Here is a 23,836-nt window from a genome sequence, read left to right as displayed (position 1 = left end):
GGCGGAGGAAGCGTTCATCCATGTTTCCGTTAGGAAGGCGATGTCTGGAGAGATGGTGTCTAGTAGATTCCATAGGTGAATGGCGTGTCTGTGGACCGAGCGGGTGTTGAGAAGGATGCATTGTAGGTGGTTGGGGTCGGGAATCTGTGGTGTGGTCGTAGCGGAGATGTTTTCGGTGCCGCTGAATTTGCAGGAGTAGCAGGAGAAAGGTCCATGGGTGTGTCCAGGACCTGCTTGGACGCAGTTGGGGGCGCGACCGGGGTTGAGGGCTAGGAGGGTGGCGGCATCGTAGGTAATGCGGGAAGGCTGGGCAGCGCGAGGAGCAGGGGGTCTGGCGCTGGGCGCGGTCCAGGCGCGGACGGGCGTAGACGGGCTTACCTTTGGCGCACCTTCGGCGCGGCTGGGGCGCGGTCGCTGCGCGTGAACGCTGCGCGCGAAAACACCTGTCATATATGGATGGTGGAGGGGGAGGGGCGAGGGCGTCTCAGCTGGGAGGCGGGGCGGGCTAAAGATGAGCACAACAACAAACAAAATGGAGGCGGAGGGGGGAGCACAGCAAACGCGCAAACCGAGTGGAAATAAACTTTAAATAGTTAAGTAAAATGCAGGTAAGCTCAGCGGCGATCAGGCAGGCAGCAGGCACAAATAATTATGGAGTTGTGGGAGCAAAGCGGCACAATGCGCAAACAGGCTCGAGTCAGCCAAATAAATAATTAAAGTGCAAGTTAGCTCAGTGGCGATCAGGCAGGCAGCAGGCACAAATAAAGTTGCAATTATGTAAAGCAAAGCGCCAAAACGATACCAGATATCTCAGAGGGACACTGGGGAGTGACCACTCAGCTCTAGGGAGAGGAGCGAGTCACGGCGTCTTCAGGTGGAGAAGCGCTGTTCTACTAAGTGGGAGGGCGTCTCAGCTGGGAGGCGGGGCGGGCTAAAGATGAGCACAACAACAAACAAAATGGAGGCGGAGGGGGGAGCACAGCAAACGCGCAAACCGAGTGGAAATAAACTTTAAATAGTTAAGTAAAATGCAGGTAAGCTCAGCGGCGATCAGGCAGGCAGCAGGCACAAATAATTATGTAGTTGTGGGAGCAAAGCGGCACAATGCGCAAACAGGCTCGAGTCAGCCAAATAAATAATTAAAGTGCAAGTTAGCTCAGTGGCGATCAGGCAGGCAGCAGGCACAAATAAAGTTGCAATTATGTAAAGCAAAGCGCCAAAACGATACCAGATATCTCAGAGGGACACTGGGGAGCAACCACTCAGCTCTAGGGAGAGGAGCGAGTCACCTCAATACTGTCAGTATTTCTGAAGCCAACCTTCTAGACCCGGACAGCATAAAATGGTTGCTGTCAACCAGAGACACATTTCTGCCCTCCTGCTGCTGAGCCAAGCTCGAGCAGGGGAAGGCAGAAGAATAGGCATTCTGTCACAGAGAGGTGTGACCACCTCCCAGACATGATTTAGTGTATTGGGACTGCATAGGTGCACTTGCCAGTGCCACGAAGTCTTCATTAGGGGCACATTTGGTGTCTTGTGCATAGTCCAGTTAAACCCAGTCCTGGGAGCCATTGGCTCCCACATTGATGTGAAACTGGAAAAAGAACATGGGAGTAACCTAACCCCTGTCCACACCCACCCCTGGGAGGGTCCCCTGAATCGTCCCAACTATTTCCTAACGGTATTTAAGGGCTTACATGTGTGTGGGTCCCTAGATTCATCATGGGGTAAGATTCAGATCAGACACCGCTTCTTCTTCTACCACCTGGGTACTCTGGACTTCACTGGACTTCGGTTGGGCCTGACTTCATCTCCCTTCCAGTATGCTGAATCGTCTCTGCCTGTGCACCATAAAGGAACCTTCCAAGGCCTGTGGGCATCAAAGACACCTGCAGGAATCTCCCTTGGAGTGAAGGAGTCACTCCCCTGCATTCGCAGACACCTCAAGTAAGTCGAACGGTCTGCTGATCCTGAGCGCCTCTGGACTCCGTAAGGTTCTGCTACACAGGTGGTGGTTTTCCATAGCTCCTGAGGCCTGTCCTGTCCTCTCACCAAGTTTGAGGCCAGTATCCCTCGTGGGGGTTGCAACAACCATACCCCTCTGCACCACGTCCACTTCCAGTTGCAAAGGCTTGTTGGCTTCCTTCCAAGAAGATCTTCAAGCTCCATGTAGCCCCAACCTCGAGCACATTCAGTGACCAGAATCTGTAGCCAAACCACATTGTGTCCTGCATCTTTTAGTGAGCTGCTTGAGGTCCTCTCTGTGTCTGGCCTGTGGGTCCATTTGAGGATCACCTTTGTTTCTTTTTGACTCCCCTGATTTCTCAGGGCCTGCTCTGACTTCCCTGCTTGTGGGGAGTGCCCAGGACCTTGCTGGTCCTGACGTTGCTCCTCTTCAATTCCTGCGTTGGTTGAAATTCCATGGCTTGTTGGTGCTCCCGCTGGACACTGACCCCTCAGCTCACCACATCCTTTTTAGGACTGATCATGCACAGCTCCTGGTCTTCCTAAGCATCACCTGGTCCTCACAGCTGCACAGTCAAGGTCATCATCACTCATCCTGCAACACCCGACATCAGATGGCATTCGTCTTCCAAGTCTCCTGGTCACCCCGAGTGACATAGGCTCTGTCCCCCTTGCTTGCCGGTACCTCTCATCTAGAATCCACCTTCAGATTCCACCGGACACTTTCTCCTTCTTCAGCAGCGGGACTTTCCTGAAGTCCTCCATTGGGTTCGACAGCGGTTTCCGACACCACTTCACACACATGCACACGTTTTTCCTCGATGTAGGTAATGTGGGTACTGGGGTATCCATGGGTGGGATGGTTCTCCAACCTTTTGCCTTTCATGGGGTTTCTTTATGGTCCACTGGGAAGGGTCCTTAATCTTTAAAAATCCAACCGTGACTTAGATGTAGAGTTGTACGGAGCAAGCAGTTGGGTTTCCACACTGCACCCTCTCCGTGGGGTCCCTATCTACTCACTTTGGGTGGTTCCTTGTGTCCCCATCACTCTACATCCTCTCGACACTGTCTTGACCCGAGCCAGTGTTCTCATACCACTTTCTTAGTATATGGTTTGGTCTCCTCCCTTGGGCCCACTGTGTATTTCATGCTATTTACTGTATTTCTATGCAAAGTAGTGTGTGCATTGTGTTTATCTCCATGTAGGAGATATCTAAACATATTAGAGAGTATTCTATAATAAATACATATTTTTATAAATACCTTGTGTGTTTCTTTTTCACTTAATCTATACTATAAGATTACATTCTGGTACATCAAGCTGCTTTACACTCCTTCTAGACTAAGCTTGAAAGTTGATCTCCACAGCTACCACTGAGAGAGTTTCTAAAGTTATCTAAGACCTCTTAAATCACCATAAGAGTTGTCTGGACAGGTGCAAGGTGCCCAATTACATTAGTGGACTTCATATACCGGGCCAGTTTCTCACAGTGGTGGAGTCGGGTGTGTATTCTAGTTTTGTTGGTCACCAGGTAGAGTCCCACCTTGATGTGCTATTCCCAAAGATCACAATTGCAGTCTTGTCGGTGTTCAGCTTGAGACAGTTCATCTTCATCCACTGTGCAATATCAACTGTGCAGGCATTTCACTTGATCTGGGTACTGCACGGTACATAGACGTAATTGATTTCATAATATTATGCTATAGAAAAATGCATACATAACCATGTTTTCAATTATTCACTGTTAAGCTTACCTGGCGTTAAAAGAATCACTGACATAGTGATAAGTGAACATACAACCAGAATTACAAGCAGTGCAATGGCAATCCCCTTCCAGTTCCTTTGTTGTGGACTGTTGCTTCCCAGCTCCTGCAAAGAAAGAACCAGCATTTTATAATTACATGGTCTTAAAAAGTATACATATATATTCATAAATAAGTCGGCGTTTTCATGCTACAACACAGTATGGAAGCTGATTATCATCCTTTCATTCATAGTATTCCAGTAAATTATTCACACAGATAGTGTATAACAGGGTATGTTTTTTTAACTATGTTAATTTTCAACTGAGGAAATCAAATCACTTCTGCACAATCGCTCCAAACTAAAGCTGTATGTTTTGAAAAGAATCTGCAAGAAAATTACACTTGACACCCAAAAGGGCAATTATTGTGATTTGAGGCGGCGATTTCCCTTTACGCTGCTTGAAGAACCTTGTAAAGGCTTCACTCCTTCAGCTTTTAGCGTACCCCCTGCAATTGTTCAAAGCGGCTTAAATATTAAAGAATATTTGCAAAATCACAAGCATCGCCTATCTAAGCCACAGTAACAGTTCTCCAGAGGTCCCAAGCATCAACAAATCCGCTTGTGTGCCTCTTGAAGCCTGCTTTGGCAATTAGAAAGAGCCATGCAATGCAGCGTAGCCTCACACAAGGCTGCGTTGCGTTGCTCTACAGGTCGGGAGCAGGAGAGCCCAATATTTTCAAAAATATGGGGGCACATGCATCATTGTCAAATGCATTCGCAAACGGTGCAAATCGCAATTTTCGGCCGTTTGCGAATGCAATTGACAACATTGGGATGCATCATGTTTTTCGCAATTTTAGAAATCGCAATCATGTTGCGATTTCTAAAATTGCGATTGCATTTAAGAAATCACAATTTGAGATTTCTTAAATGCAATGCATGAACATTTTAAATTTGCAAATTCGCAAATAAGGATAGGTAGATTACCATGAAGTTGACCTTCATGGTAATTTGGAAAACTTTCAAAAATGCACAAAAGTTCATTTTTGAAAGTTTCATTTTACACACACACATGCCCTTGGGGCATGTGTGTGTGAAAAATGCACTTAAAGTTATATTTCAGGGGAGAAGGACCCCCCCTGCACCCTTGAAATTGCATTTTCAATTTGCGATTCGCAAATTGCAAATCGCAAATTGAAAATGACTTCCCATTCATTCCTATGCGCCTCTAGGCCCATAGGAATCAATGGGAAGGGATTCCTTAATTGTGATTCGCAAATTGTGAATCGCAATTAAGGAATTTAAAGAAATCGCAAAAAAATTGCGATTTCTTAATGCATAGCCTTTTGCGATTTCTTAATTGCGATTCCTTAATTTTCGCAATTAAGAAATCGCAAACGGCAACAATGATGCATGTGGCCATTGGCTCTCTCTCCCCCTTTCCCTTGCGCCGGTGCTGATTAAGCTACTGTGCGCCATGCACCACCATAGCGCCATAGCGCTAGGGTGTGTGTTTGTGTGAATCTGGCATAGGTTGTGTACAGGAAGGCTACCCTTCCTGTACAAAATACTATGCCTAGGCACGAGAGAAAGCTTTTCACACTTTGTTTGTGTGCTGCAGAGTGCAGCACGCATGCATAGTCGGAAAAGGAAGAAGAAATGAAAACATGAAAACATTTCTCCTTCCGCCTAGTTTAAAAGGGCGCAGATTTTTCACGCTAAAACCAATGTACTGTATTTAGTAAATTGGGTTTAGCGTGAGAAAACCTGGGTGGTTGCATGGGAACGACCACGCACCATGCTTGGTAAGCAAAGTAATGCAAAGCAGCGGTATGTACTGCTTCGCATTAATTTTACATTAATTTTACATTATTTCTTGCGCTAAACAAATTTAGCGCAGGAAAGTAAATTAGGAAAAAAAGATTTTGCACCATTTTGCAACACTTTTGTGACACTAACACAGTGCAAAATCTTAGTAAATCTCCCCCACGACTTCTAAAAGAAGGAATGCTGGTACGTAGAAGCGTTCACTCTGCAGCTCTTCTTGCTCTCAATTTCGCCGACACATAAGCCCATCAATCTAGAGTTCTTGATTCACTCTTTCTCACCGAATTATTGTTCACCCACTCTCTAGAAATAAAGTCAATTTGTTATCTCTAAAGGCGAGAGCATACTGTACATGGATAAAAGAGACATTCGTGTAGAAAGACAGCATGCAGCATAGCACTGTGTGAAAATGAGCAGCATTGCATTGAGTAAATGGTAAAATGTGTCAACGATGTCATTGTCCGCACTGCCCTAAACAGCTGTTTTAACATTGCTGTCGGATGTTGGAGTTGTGGTGCAAAAACAGCCCAATGGTGCCTTCTGTGAGATGGGTGCTGGTAAACCCTACATTAGAAATTCCAAAGCTAAGAAAACCAACCAATGGTCTAAGCATGTGTTTTTTTATTTTTTATTTTGCTGCACTGACACATCTTTTCTCCTTCGTTTGAGATGGATTTCCTTTGGTGTTGGGCTATCGTGCAGAGTGAGGTCATGCTATTGATTTAGATCTGGTCATGAATTAAAATCTGTTTGCACTATTACCCGAGTTACACCTTCTTTCCATGAATTATATGGGTATTGTGTTGGTGAATCAGATTGAAAATAGATTTTTATACAGAGCTCAAGTCAACCTCAGCTGCAGCCTTTTTCTTGGCACAATGAAGCTGACTGTGCTGCTGTCTGCTCCACTTTTCAGCTTGCAGATCTCTATGCACTGTGTGAGTACAGAAAACATTGTAAATGTGTGCCTACCAGATATCCACAAGTCTCCGGGGCTTTGCTTTCTTGCTTAATCTTCTAACATCACACTCCTTGGGCTTCTAACCTTCAACTGGCAAGTGAGGGCTAAGCAACTTTCATATACCCCAGTGCTGGTATTGTTAAAAGGGGTGTGATGGAGGTGTATTGTAATTAATGTACAATACCTCCTGAGTGCATCACTCTCACAGCAAACAAGTTACAGTTCGGTATGGACGGTGAAGTCCATGCTGTGCTGGAACTTTGCGTGGATACAGACGGGGGGAATGCTGTACCCCCTGTAATAATCCCCATGGCAGGGGCCACATGGGGGCCATCTAGGACCCCCTTTATTCCTCCACCACCAGCCTTTTGATGGTGTGACTCCTGCCATGAAGGCTGGTGGTGTGCAAACTCATAATATGCTTAGTGGGACTGCGTCAGGCCCCACTCAGCAAATTGTGTTGTGGCGCAGCTGTGCCACCGCCTCAGAAAAACGACTGTTTCCAGGTGCGGCTGGCGGTCCACCACCGATACGCGTCGTAATCAGCAAAAGGGTGGACCACCACCCCTGCACCACCGCAGGACTGGCGGTGCAATACACAAGACTCATAATCAGGACCTAAGGAATCAAGCAAATAATGTGACAAAAGTATTTGTTGATTTTTAAGGGATTGTTTTAGGGCAACATATCATTGTTTTGTAAGGCCGCCCTGAAGATAATTCTTTTCAATTCAGCATGAACCACTATCTTCCACAAGTATTCATTTTCTCGAAACCATAATATATGATTCTGAAACACATTTGCCTTTTGGCATTGCTACTTATACGTCATACCAGAATAATCTTACTGATGTGTAAAACCTTTCATGTGATCATTTTTATGAAACCGTGAGTCCTTTTATTTCGGAGGTCCTTTAGTTCAATGATGCCCTGGATAGAGTAATAGTCTGCGCTTTACAAGTACGAAATATATATATAAAAAAATAAAATACTGTATTGTACAAATTACATGCATTTGACTGCATTTATTTCACAGCCACGTCTTTGTCATATAGGTTCATTTTTCATTAAAAGGTGCTTTCTCTTTAAAACACACTATTCTTTTTTGTTAACTTTCAAACATTGATGGATCATGCAATATTTCATGACAAGTGATAGGTTAATGAATTTTTAATAGGCTTTCTAATAGATTCAGTGACAGCATGGTAATGGATGTTTGGCGTGAAACAATCCCCATTTCTCTAGTTCAGCTTTAAATGGCTACTGTTTGTCTCAACAAAACCTACATGCAGTCTGTTTTTAGCTGCATTAACCAAGGGGATTTTTTGCCTCTATTAGTTGAGACAACATAAAAGGACTAGTTTATTCAAAGCAATTGAGATGCTTGTTATCCCTTAATAGAAACTAGGCTCATAGAAGTTCAATTCGTTTTGTTATTTGGAATTTCGATTTACAAGGCAACCTGAAGTGCATGTGTCAAAACAAACAAATTTTACTTTAGTAGTAAAAAAAAATTGTAGGTCAAATTACTTAACAAAATGACTCTAATTCAAAGTATTCTGGTGGGCATTGGATTGCGCATTGTGATGGTAGCAAATCGAATATCATATGTAGTGTGGGCTTTTTAGAGATACGTTTGCTATATTCAGATGACGTCATGTGGAGCATTTTGTATTAGGATATTTAGTGGTTCAATGCTTTGGTACAAATTGTTCTACATTTAGGGGCATATTATCAAGGGGGTTTATCTCCGCTTTTTTGGCTTTAAAAGCCAAGAGTGCGGAGATAAAATTATCTCCCTATTACCTAGCTGTCTCTAACACCGGTTAGCGACAGCTAGTAGGAGATAGCGACCATCTTGGGCCCCACTTTGAATGTCAGTGATATTTATCACTAATGACATGCAAAGTGGGCGTGCCAAGATGTTAGCGACTGGAAACAGTCGCTAACATCGCTATCTCCTATTACCAACTTTTGGAGATATTCGCGCTAAGCGCGAATATCTCCAAAAGCTAACACCTGCCCTGAGCAGTTCTTAGCCATGTTATCCAATGGGAGGTGGATAACATGGCTAAGAGCATTAGCTCGGTAATGCATGAATATCGCTGACTTTTCAGCGATATTCATGCATTGCGGCCGTTTTTTATCGCATTTGCGATAAACCTTGGTAATACCAAGGTTTATCTGCGATAAAAATCGCCGCAGCTTTGCGGTAAAATATTGTCTCTAACCAAGCAATAGCGATAATTATCGCTATTGCTTGGTAATATGCCCCTCAGTCCTCGATTACAGGTTGCAGAAGGGGTGCAAACACCACACCTGTAATTAGAAGGACCATGAGGTAACATCTTGCCATTATGGATTACGATTAAGACCACTCAGAATGGGAAATGACTATGCTTTCATGGCATTCCGGTGTGGAATTCAACATGGTATTTTCTGATCTAAACGTTTTAATGCTCCCATTTATCACATACTCTCAGGGGAGTATGGGTGAAGATAAGGAAGGGAAGAGGAACAGCTACTCTGTCAAGGAGGAGCATTACATGCTCCCTTCTACTATAGAAAGAGTTCAGTTGGAGATGGAGGCAGAAGCCTTGGGGCTGCTCCAGCCGCTCAAGCAATTTCACTGGGTGGAATTTGCAGCTGCTATAACCGGGTCCGGTGGTCCCTCACCTGGGAATACTAGCGGTCGAAACACTGGGTCAGTCGTGAACGAGAGGAGCAGAATTCCACATGGACCCCAGAACTCCCCTCTCTGTATTTCTTGTCGCGGTCAGGGCTGCATTGGCATATTTTGCAGTCTATTACCTCTAAATGTACTTTGTTTTTCTCTTGTAACCTGCACACTTGTCACTTTTTCCTCATGTATTGCACTGTTTGCTACCTCATGTATTGTTTGCTCACAATTGTCACTTTTACCTCATGTAACTTATCGTCTGCTTTTGTAATTTGTTCATTTGTAATTTTTCTGTTCCTATTGTGAAGCGCTCTGACGCCCACGGGTAAAGTCCGCGCTATATAAAAACGCATCAATAAAATAAAATAAAATAAAATAAATAAAATAATTTGCAGAAATCCCACCCAGGTGTCATGATATAAAGTGGGAATTGCTCTTAATAACAATGTTGGAATGCTGGCCCTCCAAGGAGCGATCATGAATAATGTAAAATAGTCAACCCAATTTTGTACACTGTACTTATTCTTGTTTAATTTCCATTCGCTAACTCTTACACGTGATCTTGAAGTTCCTTGAATCTTTTTTGTGACGTATTGCATGCACTATGAAACTATGCACTCTCTTTTTTCCTCCCATACTGCTTTTTTTATATTTTCGCCACAGAGCTTTAAGTAGCCGCAGCATTGAAGGATCATCTTAATATAGCTTTCGCTATTTAGTTGCTCTAAGCATCCCCCATTGGAATCAGAAGTATTCCCTAGAATGCTAGGGATTTCTTGCCTAATATTTACACAGTTCATTTGTTTGGTTCTGCCCAGCTGCAATATAATGAGGAGTCAGTAATATGTGATCAGAGAGAAACAGCCCTGAAACAAAAACGGTGCTGCTGCAAATGTGTTTGAAGCAGAGGAGGGGTTGGAACTCTCTGGAGCTTTAGTATGTCACTAAATGAAAGGTCCTAAACAATTTTCATTTAATTGTGAAAATACACAACGAGAGCCAATGTCTTTTACTCTCAGTATAATAGGTTCTGTGGGGTTTAGATACATCATTTGAGGTGTGCTGTCACCTTCTAGTTATAAATCAATCACATATTCAGTTAAATCTTTAAAAAGCACTCATGAGACAAAGGAGTAAGAGATCACTGCTTAGCCCTTATTAGAAAGAAGTTGATCTCCTGTTCAGACTGACGTTCAGATCATGTAGACCTAACTAATGCAGAGTATTTGATAAAAAGGGCTCTGATCAGCCTTTGCATTGGAATGGGAGATGTGATTCTGCATATACCCATGTGCAGTTGTGGTCATATGACTGTACTTTATCAGGTCAAATATGAATTAAGTTCAGATATGAGCCCATGCTCTAGAAATCTCAATCTAAGTTGACACATTTGGTCTTCAAAATAGCTCAATTGAGTATATTTGTAGTTCTAGCTGGGGTGTACACAGATATAAAAAATTAAGGACCAGATGTACTAAGATATGATATTCCAAAAAGTGGTTGTAATTGGCATACTGAATTTTTGTACATTGTATGGCACTTTGTGAACCGACCTACATACTAACAGGTCGGTTCACAAAATACCAAATTACAGTGGGTCGCAATTTGACCTACCTCATGAATATTCTTGAGATATGTCACAAATCTCCGGGAGGATGGGATCAGTATACCACCATGTATGTATTTGCTTTTAAATAAAGCAGTCATTTTTTGTAAATGCACTATGTTATTCTTAGATTTCTTAAAAGAAAATAGAATGTCTTTAAAAAAGAAATATTTTTAAATGTGCTTTTTCAGAGTAGGCAGTGGTCCCAGGGACAACTTCCTACTCCCAAAAATGTAATGTTTTTTTGATAATTCATGAAGGGGAACGTGTCCCTTAGGGACCCCTTCCAGTTAAAAATAGGTATTACTACTTTTGAGGAGTCAGTAAAATATAGATTTTTGCAACTGGATTTTGGTTGCAAAACATTTATACATACCATGAGGAAACTCTATTTTGAAGGTGTGCCCTAAATATCCTCCTTCCAAATAGTGATTCCAATTAGTTTCCTAATCACAATTTACTAATCTGTAACATGCTACTGAATCGAAAAATGAGTCTACTACATTGAAAAAACATGTTTTCTTGTGACAAACAGGGTGATGTACTGAATCACATGGTTTACGACCAGAAAATGCGTTTGTGCATCTGGCCCTCAAAGTTTTATTGCTATGGTCTAGTGAAGCTTTGAGAAGAATTATATGGTCTTCAGCTCGGCAGCCCCTTTTGTGTTGCTTCTTGTCTAGAACAAAATAGGTCTAGAAAACTGGTAAAGGAGGAACCTTGTGTGCCCACATTTCCTGTGCATATATGATGTCATTAAAAGAACGAATTATCATTTGATATTGATAATTTATTAAAAGCTCTCCACTTGAACATTCCAAAAGCAGATTGTGAAATACAGCTGTTTTGTGAATACCGGCGCTAGACTGCAAAATGAAGGGCCTAAAGTGATGGTCTAGGGGGTGATTTTAAATGTACTTTGAGGGAGCCTTGTCAGTGGGCTGTTTTTGCACAGCCTTAAAGCTGCACAGAAACCAACCTTACTGAAGAAATAACAACATAATGGGCATTCCTGTACTGCTTAAATCATATACCAGAGGGGCAAGTAGTATCATGATTACATTCATTTGTCTGCTTTATTGAGTGCATGACCTTTACTGATTGTATAGTTTGATTGAATGATAATTTCAGGACCACACACACACATTGGTTACAATCTTGTGGTTAACTTGTTTTAGGATTTCTTGATTAGTAATGCTTTTTTTTGATACTGTTAGATTGTTCAGCAATTCTTCTCTATTTTTAGTATAGCTAGTGTTTTTAATTTCTTTCAGAGATATAAGTTGAAAGGATGAGCTCTGTCTGTAGAATTGAACTCTGAGTGAACCACCAAGCTCAGTCAGTCTATGTCTGAAGATGAGGCAGCAATCAGTTGAGGGATAGATCATTGCTGGAATTTGTAAACAGCTAGAATCACTTACGATGTCTGTAGGAAGGCAGCTGAAAACACTTACAGTGTTATTTTAAATTCCCACAGATCCTGAATGGTCTTGTACATATGGCGGATATGTAAATACATCATATTTTGAAGCAAGATTGTTAATATTTGCATCTTTTCTGGTAACTTCTTTAAAATTGTCAATAAAACATCTGGAACACTCAACAATTACTTTAGAATTGGAGAACAACTGTGTGGTGTTCTTATGTGTTAGAACTGGGGGTCTCTAGTTGGCAGGGGTAGGTACAACTGTCCAAATAGGTACCCTTGCTTCTAGTCAGGGTAAGGAGGAATCCCTCTGAGATAACCCTGCTCACCCTCTAGGTAGCTTGGCACGAGCAGTCTAGGCTAGCCAGAGGCAATGTGTAAAGTATTTGTACCAACACTCACAGTAACACAGTGAAAACACCACAAACTGACTCCACAACAGTTTAGAAAAATAAAGGTATTTAATCTAAACTGCACAAGACCAAAATGACAAAAAATCCAACATACACAGTTCAAGAATATGGTTTCAAAAGAGTTCTTAAGGTTTGCGATAAAATACTTCAGGTTGCGATAAAATAATCCACAGATGCGTGAAAAGTTCACAGTTGCGTCACGTTTTCTCACAGTACCTTTTAGTTGCGACAAAGTTCCAAAAGCAGAAGCTGGTGGGGTAAAAACAAGCGACGCGTTGCTCCGGACACCCTGGGGTGGCGTTTGCGACAGCCCCGCTGCAGCAGCTGGCGTGTTGCGATGAATCCGGTCTGTATGGGGAGGAAGGCCACTTGTATGAATTCCGGTGTGGAGGTTCCGTAGGAAGTTTGTTCTCGCAAAAGGCACGATGCAGCGATCTTTGGAGTTGCAATGATCTCCGGGGCGACGATACGTGGACCAGCGGTGATCTTCTCTCTCGCAGCTCCTCGACGCGATGGTTTCTGCGACGACACTCGCAGCTACGTGATGCGGTCCGCAAGCAAGCGGTGCGGCCATCTCACCCAGCGATGACAGGCTCTGCGACGATACTCGCAGCGATGTTAGACTTTCCCGCACCGGTCTGGTGCGTACCGCAAACGAAGGATGCGACGGCTCTGGCAGCGGCAAAAGGCGCTGCGACGATCTCGGCCTTCGTAGCGGCGGAAATTTCCTCGCACTGTCGGGCGCTCCGCAGCGAGCAATGCGATAACTTTTCAATTGCAAAAGTCTCTCAAGCTTAGTTTCAAGCTTCCCAGCACAGGTATAACTTCCAGAGGCCCCACAACTGAATCAAGCACTCTAGGAAGGACAAAACTCCCTCAGCAGAGTTCAGGGAAGTCCTTTTGTTCCAGGGACTTCAGAACAGGGAGCCAGCTCTTCTCAGGCCCTTGGAGATTCCTTCAAGACAGGGGACACAGCACAACAGCAAAGCCCTTCCCCTCTCCTTGGCAGCAAAGCAACAGGTCAGTCCAGCAGAGCAACAGCAGGGCAGTCTTCCTTCTTCAGTTTCAGCTTTCTCCTTGGCAGAGGTTCCTTCTTGATTCCAGGATGATCTCATTTTCTGTTGTCAGGGGTCCTGTACTTATACCCCAAAAAGTATTTGTTCTCTTTGTGCAAGTGGGCCCTGAGCCCGGTCTGAACCAGTTCTGGGTGTTGCTTGAGCACTTTGTTTACCTGGCTTCTCCTTTCCTTTCAGAGTGAGGGGCAGGGTCTTTAGCCGCCCAGCAGGAGGTGGAGCCAGCATTGTGGAATGCAGGCACAGCCCTATTCAGGCCCAGGTGCTATCTTCTCCCACTACTCAAGTTGCAAATGCAGTCATTCAGCCTAGGGCTGACTCAGCCAGCCTCCTGGGGAATCCCCAGCCCCTGTCACTCTCAAACCAGACAGTCAATACACAAATAGGCCAAGGCACACAGAAGGGTCATACAAGAGAACAGCAACTTTCTAAAAGTGCTGTTCTCAAACACAGGATTTAAAAACAACCTTTCCTAAAAGATGTGTTATTACATTCTGAGTTCAGGGATACTAGACTCTTATGTCCTATCTTGTTCCTATGAGAAGAAATGCTGGTAGCCACTGTAACCAGCATCCCCCAGATTAATCTATGGAGCATGATAACCTTACAATAGTGAAAAACGAAAATGGCTGCCATTCACTACCAGAGCATGTCACCTGCACCAGTACATGCTCTACCTTTTACATACACTGTACCCTGCCCAGGGGGGTACCTTGGGCCTTCCATAGGGGTGACCAATGTGTACAAAAAGGGAAGGGTTAGGCCTGGTCAGTGGGGACACTGGCCAGGAGGACATGGCAGTTCCTAGAGGGATGCACACAGGCACTGCAGTGGCAGGCCTGAGACACCATTTTAGGGCTACTCATGTGGGTGGCACAATCCGTGCTGCAGGCCCACTAGTAGCAAAAACGAAATCCAGCACAGCATCAAAACTACAGGAGGTAGAGGTAAAAAGATAGGGGGAAACCACACCAAAGATGCCTGGTCTAACATTATGCGATTGGAAAATGGATTTTCAGTGTGGCGCTTTATTGGATATTGACAATTTAAGTGCTGTCTTTGGCTTTGGAAAGCAATCGTGTGAAATGAAATGCTATCATTTGACTGGTAAACTGAAAATTGATGTTTGTGGAACAGAATCAAAACATTTGGTTTTATGTGAGCTATGAAATATTTAATTGTCATCATGAAATATTTTACAAATTTAAAGAAATTTGTAAGAGGAGATGTCACTATTCCTGTATGTAAAGGTGAGGAGGCAGCTCCTGAGGGTACTCCAGCATACATGGTTTAGACTCATGTTCCTGGGTTCAACAATGGAAAAGGATTACGGAAAAGGAGGGTGCTTTAAGTTTTCTGAGGTATGGAAATTCAGTACCAGAATCCTAGATCCTTTGAAGGGAAAATTGTTTGCTATGAAGGTATCACCTCGAGCTATGCAGTATAAGGTTTTTCATGCTTGGAAGAAAGTTGCAAGGGAGAAAGAGAGGAAGAAATATCAGAGAAGGACACAAAGAGCAATGCAGAATTATACAAATGCTCAATGGGATGAGGAACAGCACAGATGGGGAAAGGGCATTATTGAAGGAATCAGATTATAGGGATCGTCTTTAGGACAGGGATGCGTATCCAAGTCTCTCCACAACACCTTCAAAGGAAGGAACTCTCCATAGAGTTTGCGGGCATCCTACGCCCCCGCTTCCTCCCTGCTAGTCTGACATAGTTTCCCCGCCACTCCTAATTATAAATATATTCCCTTGAGACCTACCCTATTAACTAAACGGCACACATACAGTCCTCTTCCCCAAGCCTAATTCTACCCTTCCTTTCCACAGCACTGACTTAATCACAGCATCCCTGTCCTGAAGTCAATCCCTACTAACCGAGGATCAAAACGTTCGTCGACAACACACAGCGCATCTGCTGGCGCTCTACCTACAATGGCTCTTCAGAATTACCAATTTTAAATTGAAATATTGTTTAATTCGTGTTTCCAGCCATTTTATTTCACCACACTGTATATAATCTGCACTCACTCCACCTGCGCCGTCTTTAGCTGTGCACAATTGTCACTTGCGTCGCCTTTCTGTGTCACCCACATACACTGAGCACCAAGTGCGATTGGGGTTACTTTTGTACTCTTGTCTATACAGTGCTGCTTTAACTGTACTAAATGTATACCCCTTGCTTGAATATATGATGCTATACACACATCTTAGAAACGAACTTGCGTATCCTTGTATCTTTGCTAGCAATGCTGTAAGCATGCACATTTAACTGTCTCTCAAATATTACCTAGTGGGATATTGTTTGTTTCTTATATCCTTCTACCCTGTTCCCACTTTGGTCTATGGGTTCTACTCCTGTTGTTTTTTACACATGAATGGGGATGAGGCTGCACCATATCCACTGAGGAAAATAGCTGGAGGAACTTATGCCCTTGTACCTTGGAATATAGATGATTTGATGACATTCATGAACAATTTGCCAAAATTGAAAGACAAGCCGGTGCAGTGGTGGTATGCACAAGTGGAAAGGTTTATACAAATTTTGAAGATGTTGTGGAGGGACTTGGATACGTTTCAGAATGCTAAGTAGCCTACAATGGCTGAGAGGAGAACCACCCAGAGAGAAGGGTACAGGTGCACCATCACCACTAGTGTGTAGAAATAAGAAGTAGTTATGGCCATTTTTTTTAAGGGAAAATTCCTCCAAGGGATAATGATTGGTTAAAGATTAAAAGAACCGCACACGAGCTGAAGGAGACAGTACATGAATCCTATGAGAGGTTACTGCAGGTGTTTAAACAGCATAGTGGATTGAGGTCCTATGGATCACCAGGGCCTATACAAATCTGGAATAGGACCATTGTTCTCCTCATTATTATGTCCAAATACACAGCCTTTGTCTCTCTCTTTACCTTGCAACTCAAAAATATGTGTATTCTGCAGGGAAAAGCGAAAGGCTGAGCTTGTGCAGCAGGGCACACAGGAGCACCCCCTCACATTGTCAATGTCAATTGTGAATTGAAAGGAGGGATGGGAGAATTGTGCTCAGCTCCTTGGTCTCCTGTGTCCATCTTAATGAAGAAAAGTAGTTAGGTAGAGCATATGGAGAACCTGGGGCTGACTTTAGACTCCCTTCACAGCTATTGCTGTGAATGTTCAACAGGTTACAGCAGTTACACGTGAACATTCACAGCAATGGCTGTGAAACAAAGAATTCAGAGCTGCAGTGGTGTGTGAACCCTTTTGATCATGAAGAGGTCTCCCTATTTTTTAAATAGGACATTCTACCATCATAGGCCAGACAGTTTTTTTAATAAACCAATTGTTATTGATTTATGATTAAAACAGTAAACCTTACAGTGCAAGCTCCAGTGACAAACACATATTTGTTAAAATACAAATCATTCCAGCCAATAGCGATCCCCAATTGCCTCTGATTTTTTATGTATTTGTGAGGACATCCTTGGGCTGCATAGATGGATCATCCAATTTTTCACGTAAGTCCCTAACATTACGTCAAGCCCTCAGCCGCCCACCCATGACTCCATTTGACCTTCACAGGGGTGAACAAGTCCTGTAAGTTAGTGACTAATTATTTGTAGATAAATGTCTCCCTAACCATGACTGGAATATTTTAATAGCCTTATAGCGCGCCGTAGTGGGCTATACCAGACATTAAAGGACTGCTCCCTCGGCTTCGGCTTCGGCCTTTAACTCTGATGCAGGGGCCTCATTTATGAAAAGTGACGCATCGCTGCGTGAAAACAGCGATGCATCACTTTTCACTGCGCTCTCCCTGCGACATGATTGATGCGTCATATTTATAATATGACGCATCATGTCGCAAGGAGTTACAGATACGTCAGTATTTCTGACGTATCTGTAGGCGCAAAAGTGACGCATTGCTGGAGTGTGTCACAAAAGTGACGCAACTCCAGCAATGCTTCCTTTCACATGGGGAAAGCCCCATGTGAAAGGGCTTGCCTCAGTCTTACGCCTGCTGTGAATCAGGCGCAAGATTTTGACGCAACAGCGTCCTAAAAGTGACGCAGTGAAATCTCATAGATTTCACTGCGTCACTTTTACGAGGCTTTTTGCGAGTGAACGCCCCCTCTGCATACATTATATCTGACGCAGGTATAATGTAGCGCAGGGGTTTACAAAGTGACGCATCTGCTTAGATGCGTCACTTTGTAAATAGTGCGCATCAGGAGGCATGTTTTACGCCGCCGATGCGTCACAAAAAGTGACGCATCGGAAGCGCAAAACTCACGCAAGGCCTCATAAATGAGGCCCCAGGTCTTTAATATCTGGAATAGTCTGCTACATTGGACTATAAGGCTATATTGTAAATGGAATCACACCGCAGTGTTTTCAGTGTCTAATGAAAATTGCCCCATGACCTACTATCTTTCTTCATTGAAATACTCTTCAACATTTTGCTTGCCAGAGAATTTCCCTTTTAAATGAAATAGGTGTGTGCTGCTCTTTATAGCTCATTTAGAAAAGAAGTCAGAGGTTTACACCTGAGTACCTATCACAATTCATTTTTAAGTGTGTGTAATCTGTTTGGTGCATGGCTGCACATTGTACACCACATTTCAAAATGATTACACAGAAAGCGTTTTCAAATTTTCTGTGTAATTAGAAAATCATAGAGCCCATGAAGTGAAAAGTGCCATACCTTAATGAGACAAAGCAACATAACCATTTCTGTGGCAATGTACAGAGCGAGATTTTATTACAAAGCGCCCATTTTCCCCTCTATTTGTATGTAGTTCATAATGCTAATTTTGCCAGCCCGTAATCTAATATGTGAACAGAGCGTACATTTCCATTCTGCACGTTCTGAATTGTATGCACATAAGGGAAGACGCGGAAATACATCAAAATAAATGGCTAACAACTCAAAACGACATTTGCTATAACTGTTTAACTTCAGAAACATATTTACCCTCCGTTGTAATTACGTTAAGCGCCAGCAATGTAGGTACGATTTGTTTTCTTTCAATGCCTCAAATCTATAGAATGTTATTATTGTTAATTAACTCGCAAGAAAGGATCTACAGTCCAATATATTTGAGTGCAAAATAGGTGAAGGCTACTCAAGACACCGTTTTAGCATCACGAACTCCTCTCATGTTTCTTAATATGGTTTCTTTTCAAATTTTCTTTCCACCCCATTCACCACTGAGAGAATTATCTTTGCTGTGTTTTTATAGCCACTGTTCCTAAAGGCAATTACGCCATTGTGTATGCTTTTCTGAAGCCAAAATTCTCAGCCACAGACAATTGGGCCACAATATGTTGGAAACTCTAGCTGTGCTATAGAACTAAATCCTAAGAAGCAATGGAATCAGTATGAAAACAGTATAAGTGTTAAAAGGGATCATTAAAATAAATAATGCATGCATAATATCTTCATTTTAAGGTCTCCACATCACGCAGGCCTTATATGTACAGCGTTTAACGCCAAAGGGAATAGCATTGCCTTAATTACGTGATAGCTTTGCATCAGGAAATATATCGCTATCACACCAGAACCACCAATTCATCCATTTGGCCCGAATGGCACACCACGCAGCGACATCAGCATCAGGGTCAAAGATGCCTTCAGGTGCACTGACTGGGTGCCACGAAGAGGTGGGCATAGTAAGTGTGGCTCCTAAGGGCACCCCCAGGGGTCAGGAAAGGCTGTCCCATGGACCCCACAAACATCCACCTGCAGGTTGCCGCCGTTACTCACCACATTCACCCTCAGGGGGTCACTGTCCCTATTAAACTGCAGGCCTGGTGCCATCTGCGCTGTAAAAGGTGAAATAGCTGATGCAAACCGATGGTTCCTCATTTACTAATGCGCTACTCCCAGAGCAGCATGAGTTTGGTGCTGCGCATTATCAGTAATAGGGCTCACTCTCAGTCTCTTAATTGGTACAACTAGTTATAGGTGCACCATGGTGTAAACAGGGACAGGACGCCCTTACTGTAATACATTTTCCAGTCTGCAGCTGTCTTCTGTGATGGCCAAAGGGGAGAGATGAATCTGCCAATGTAGGCTTGTGCATCAGTGGTACCAACATGAGAATCATAGCCAAAGCAGAAATATCACCTTTGATGTAGAGCCAAAATATAGACTCTGCTACTAGCCAGGTAGTATATACTGCATGAATAAACTCCCAATGCTGAGAACATCAGGGGAGAATGCAGCTTATGTTGAATTTTGTCAATCAATCAGGACACTTATAAAGCAAGCTACATACCCGTGAGGGTCTCAAGGCACGTGGGGGGGGGGGGGGTTGCTGCCACTGATCGAAGAGCCAGGTCTTGAGAAGTCCTCTGAAGGCCGGTAGGTCTTGGGTCTGCCGTAGGTTGGTGGGGAGGGTGTTCCAGGTCTTGGCGGCGAGGAGGGAGAAGGATCTGCCGCCAGTGGTCGTTCTTCAGATGCGGGGAACTATGGCGAGGGCTATGCCGGCGGAGCGGAGATGGCGAGTGGGGGTGTAAAAGCTGAGTCGTCTTTTAAGGTATGCTGGGCCGGTGTTGTGGAGAGCTTTGTGTGCGTGGATGAGGAGCTTGAAGGTTATCCTCTTGTTGATGGGGAGCCAGCGCAGGTCTCTCAGGTGGGGTGTAATGTGGCTGCGGTGGTAAATTGGAAAGAGGCCACGTGGGAGACAGGAAGCCCGTTTCGCGTTCCGAAGGTTTATGCAGAACCTAACAGCCTTCTAAATAAGTGTGGCCAGAAGTAACATCAGAGCCAGAACAATTAAAAAGTTGGGGATGTGCTAGGCTCGGCCGCTATCCAGTCGTGATTTGTAAGCAGACCAATTTTTAGGCCCCCTGCCAGGCATCTACCAGTCTTTCTTTGATCAATTTGGAACTGTTAGAAGGTCTCCCAAATTCGAGAGCCGAGTAATTATTGGTTCTGACCCCAGGCGTATCTTTATGAAATTTTAGAAAGACAGCCACATATACTTGATTTCACATACTCTGGAAGTGACAACTGTTATTAGACCTGTCCTTGCGATTAATAAAGAAAACTGTCCTGAATAAGGTGAACATCTGTATGAAATCACCGAAACGCAGCGTCGACCTTGTTTTCTTGATTTGTTTACTGTATATATGATCATCAATGAAATTTTTAATGTACTATGTGTTTAAAATATTTTGTGTAATAAATTGTTCATAATTATTTTTATAAATTATATTTTCCTGTATTTTCTGTTGTTTGAGTGACCCTTTAAATTGACATTTTTGCACATGAATAATGTAATTTTTATGCATTTAGACTTTCTTTATTTTTTGCTTGCCTAGTACTCACACACATTAGCTAATAACTGCTAGGGATGCCTTTTGTGTTTGCCAAACATAAACACATTAGAAACATATTCACACATTTACACTGTGCCAACTGGCATGGGCAATATTCACAAGGGATTAAATACAGGACCGGACCAATCAGGCCCCAGTAACTACTGGTACAATAATGACCTAAGCATTAACACAGTCCCTTTAGACACCATCCTAAAATATCATAGCCTACCAGTGGGCACAACCACCTTAGCATAAGACACCCTCCTAAGCATAAACACCTTACGCACTAGGACATCAGCAGCCCAAACACATTAGGCACTCATCATGGGGCATAAACACATTACGCAATGGGCCATACTAGTATAACCACAGTATGCACTAACCTCCTAAGTATAAATACATTACACATTAGGTACTACCCCAAAATATCATAGCATGACATTAGGCATTAGCATAACATTAGAATTCACAGAAACCCAGATAAAGTCCACACATCACCTTACCAACTGACCCCTGGCCAACTGGCCTCTCACAAGGGGCCCCAATGCCCTCTGTCCACAATGTCAGGGTTTTTCCAGGGCTATCTATCCCCTTAGCCCTCTGGCTGCTAATGCAGCAAGCTGAAAGTGCGCACAGGTACTGGCCTAAACTTTGCAGCTGCCCACTAAATGCTGGGCAGCTGGGAAACAGAACATGGGCCTGGGTCCTCCCTGTGCCCTCTTGATCAGATCTGCGCAACGTTGCATCTGCCCTCTATCACGCTGGGCAGCTGGTGAACATGACCCGAGTCCCCCTCTAGGGCTCGTGAAACTAACATGCCCAACGTTGGAGCCAAACGGGCTATTGAAACTGACATTTGCCCCACGTGGGAGCGGCCTGCAACGGCGGGACTGCTCAGGCACTCACGATGTGCCCCTGGAGCCCCGAGGGCTCCTGTCCAACCACATGCGGCTTTCCTAGTGGCCCCACTCACCGGACTGTGGGCGGAAGTCTCCTCTGGCCTCCTCTTTCGGGACTGCGGGCAGGACTCCCCTGGTCTCCTCTCCTCCGCCTCGCATTACCTGGCACCACAATATCCCTTCTGTCCTGGATTTAAGTGGGGAGCCTTTCGAGGCTCCGGACGTCTCCTTGGGCTCTGCAGATGCCATGGGGCTCTCCCTCGAGCATGAGAGCCCCGCCGGTCTCGCATTACACCTTCTGCCCCAGAGGGCGCTGAGTACCAACCACAGTCAGGTGGCTCCTGCCTAACTACCTGGTTGCTGTGGGCAGCGTGACGGCCCGTCTCGGCAATCTCCGCAATTCAGCGATAATGCAGAGGGGACTTCTGCTTTATACTCTGCACTCAGGGGTCCCCTCGAAGGCCTCCCACTAAGAGGACACGAACAACGGGGTGGGAACCCACCAGAAATAAACGAATTTGAGGTGGGCTCTCTCCCCAGTTACATCAGCACCACTAAGATGCACAAATACGCAGGATGGGCACCCGTAAAAGGCATAAAGCAGCGGGGTGGGCTCCCGCTGCAAAAATAAGCAGAAATGTGTGACGAGAACCCGCTCAATTCTGAAAAATGCTGGGCGGTCACCCGCTCCGCTTGGCACCACGAGGGAATCTCTAAGATGGGGATTCCCTCTCAGAGGGCTGCAGCTCAGCGCTGCGCAGCCCACACTCCTTCTCTTGGGGGAATACAAATATAGCACCCCTCTCAGCAACCAAGGGCAGAGCATTCCTCCAGGTCCAGGGGCCCAGCGGGGCCCAGGGAGGCCGGCACACATGGCCCTCCAGCAGGGAGGTAAGCCCCCATGGCAGTTACTCCTGGGCCCCAGCAGCAGCAAGCCCCATAAAAGTCTAGGAATGCACACCCCAACGTGGGGTCACAGCCCCTATACTTGTACCCAAAATTCCTTTGTCTAAAGTGCAGGGCATGGGGGAACCAGATGCAACTGGTTCGGGGGGGATTTGGACCACTTTGTTTTTTAAGCTCCTGTTCCCCTTTGTCAGGTGGGGGCTAGGTGATCAGACACACCACAGGGGGCGGAGCCAGAATTCACTAGGGCAGGCACCATCCTATTCAGAGTCAGGGGATTACCCCTCCCACTACTCTTAGCCCAGGTGTCCCATTCAGCCTAGCGCTGCCTCACCCTGCCCCTCATGGAGCCACCCACACCTCTCAGCCCCTGTCACTCACAAGCCAGACATGCAATTCACATCAGGCAGGCAGACACATAGCACATAGAAATGCCAACTTCTAAAAGTGGTATTTCTCCACCAGTCATCATAAATCTGCGCACACCACTGTGCAGCATTTATTCTCACGAGTTCATATATACTAAACTCTACCCTGCCGCTCCTTTCATACCAGGAACTACCACGGTCACACTTATCCCCAATGCATTTCTGTGGGAGGGCAGGCCAATCTCACCACATGTACACAGAGAGCGCATGCACTTTACACTGGACCACAGTGTTAAAGTGCCCAGAGGCCTTAAATCACCAACACCAGGTTACAGACAAGGCAAAAAGTTCAAGGGTGAACCTGCCAAAAAGGGCCAAGTCCAGCAGTGCCCATGAAAACAGATTTCAATCATTTCTCTTTCCCCAAAAAATAGATCACACTTTAATATGTCAAACACCAGGACAATGTAGATCTCCTGCAACAATGAGTTTGGATGTGTTCATAAAGTACAAGGGCAACAATACCTGTTAGGTTTCTTTCATGTAGCTATCTCTAATTTAAAAAAAAAGCAGCAACAAAGACCATAACAACAAAAATAAAAATAACAGCAGTAATATTAATAACAAATGTTAAAAACAATATCAATAAC

General features: G+C 44.4%; 1 protein-coding gene across 2 annotated transcripts in view; it reads right to left on the bottom strand.

Moving 5' to 3' along the window:
• DPP10 (dipeptidyl peptidase like 10) overlaps positions 1–23,836 on the bottom strand; it is a 1,755,202-nt gene that overhangs the window by 1,323,316 nt on the left and 408,050 nt on the right. For both annotated transcript variants that reach the window (XM_078683981.1, XM_078683980.1), the window contains exon 2: positions 3,721–3,835. In XM_078683981.1, the coding sequence (XP_078540107.1) occupies positions 3,721–3,745 (25 nt within the window). In that variant the 5' untranslated portion in view covers positions 3,746–3,835. The remainder of the gene's footprint in view (positions 1–3,720; positions 3,836–23,836) is intronic.

The sequence above is a fragment of the Lissotriton helveticus genome, chromosome 3_1 (assembly GCF_964261635.1).
Source record: "Lissotriton helveticus chromosome 3_1, aLisHel1.1, whole genome shotgun sequence".
Lineage (NCBI taxonomy): Eukaryota > Metazoa > Chordata > Amphibia > Caudata > Salamandridae > Lissotriton > Lissotriton helveticus.
The sequence above is the reverse complement of the archived record's forward strand: the minus strand, read 5'-3'. Positions and strand labels throughout refer to the sequence as shown.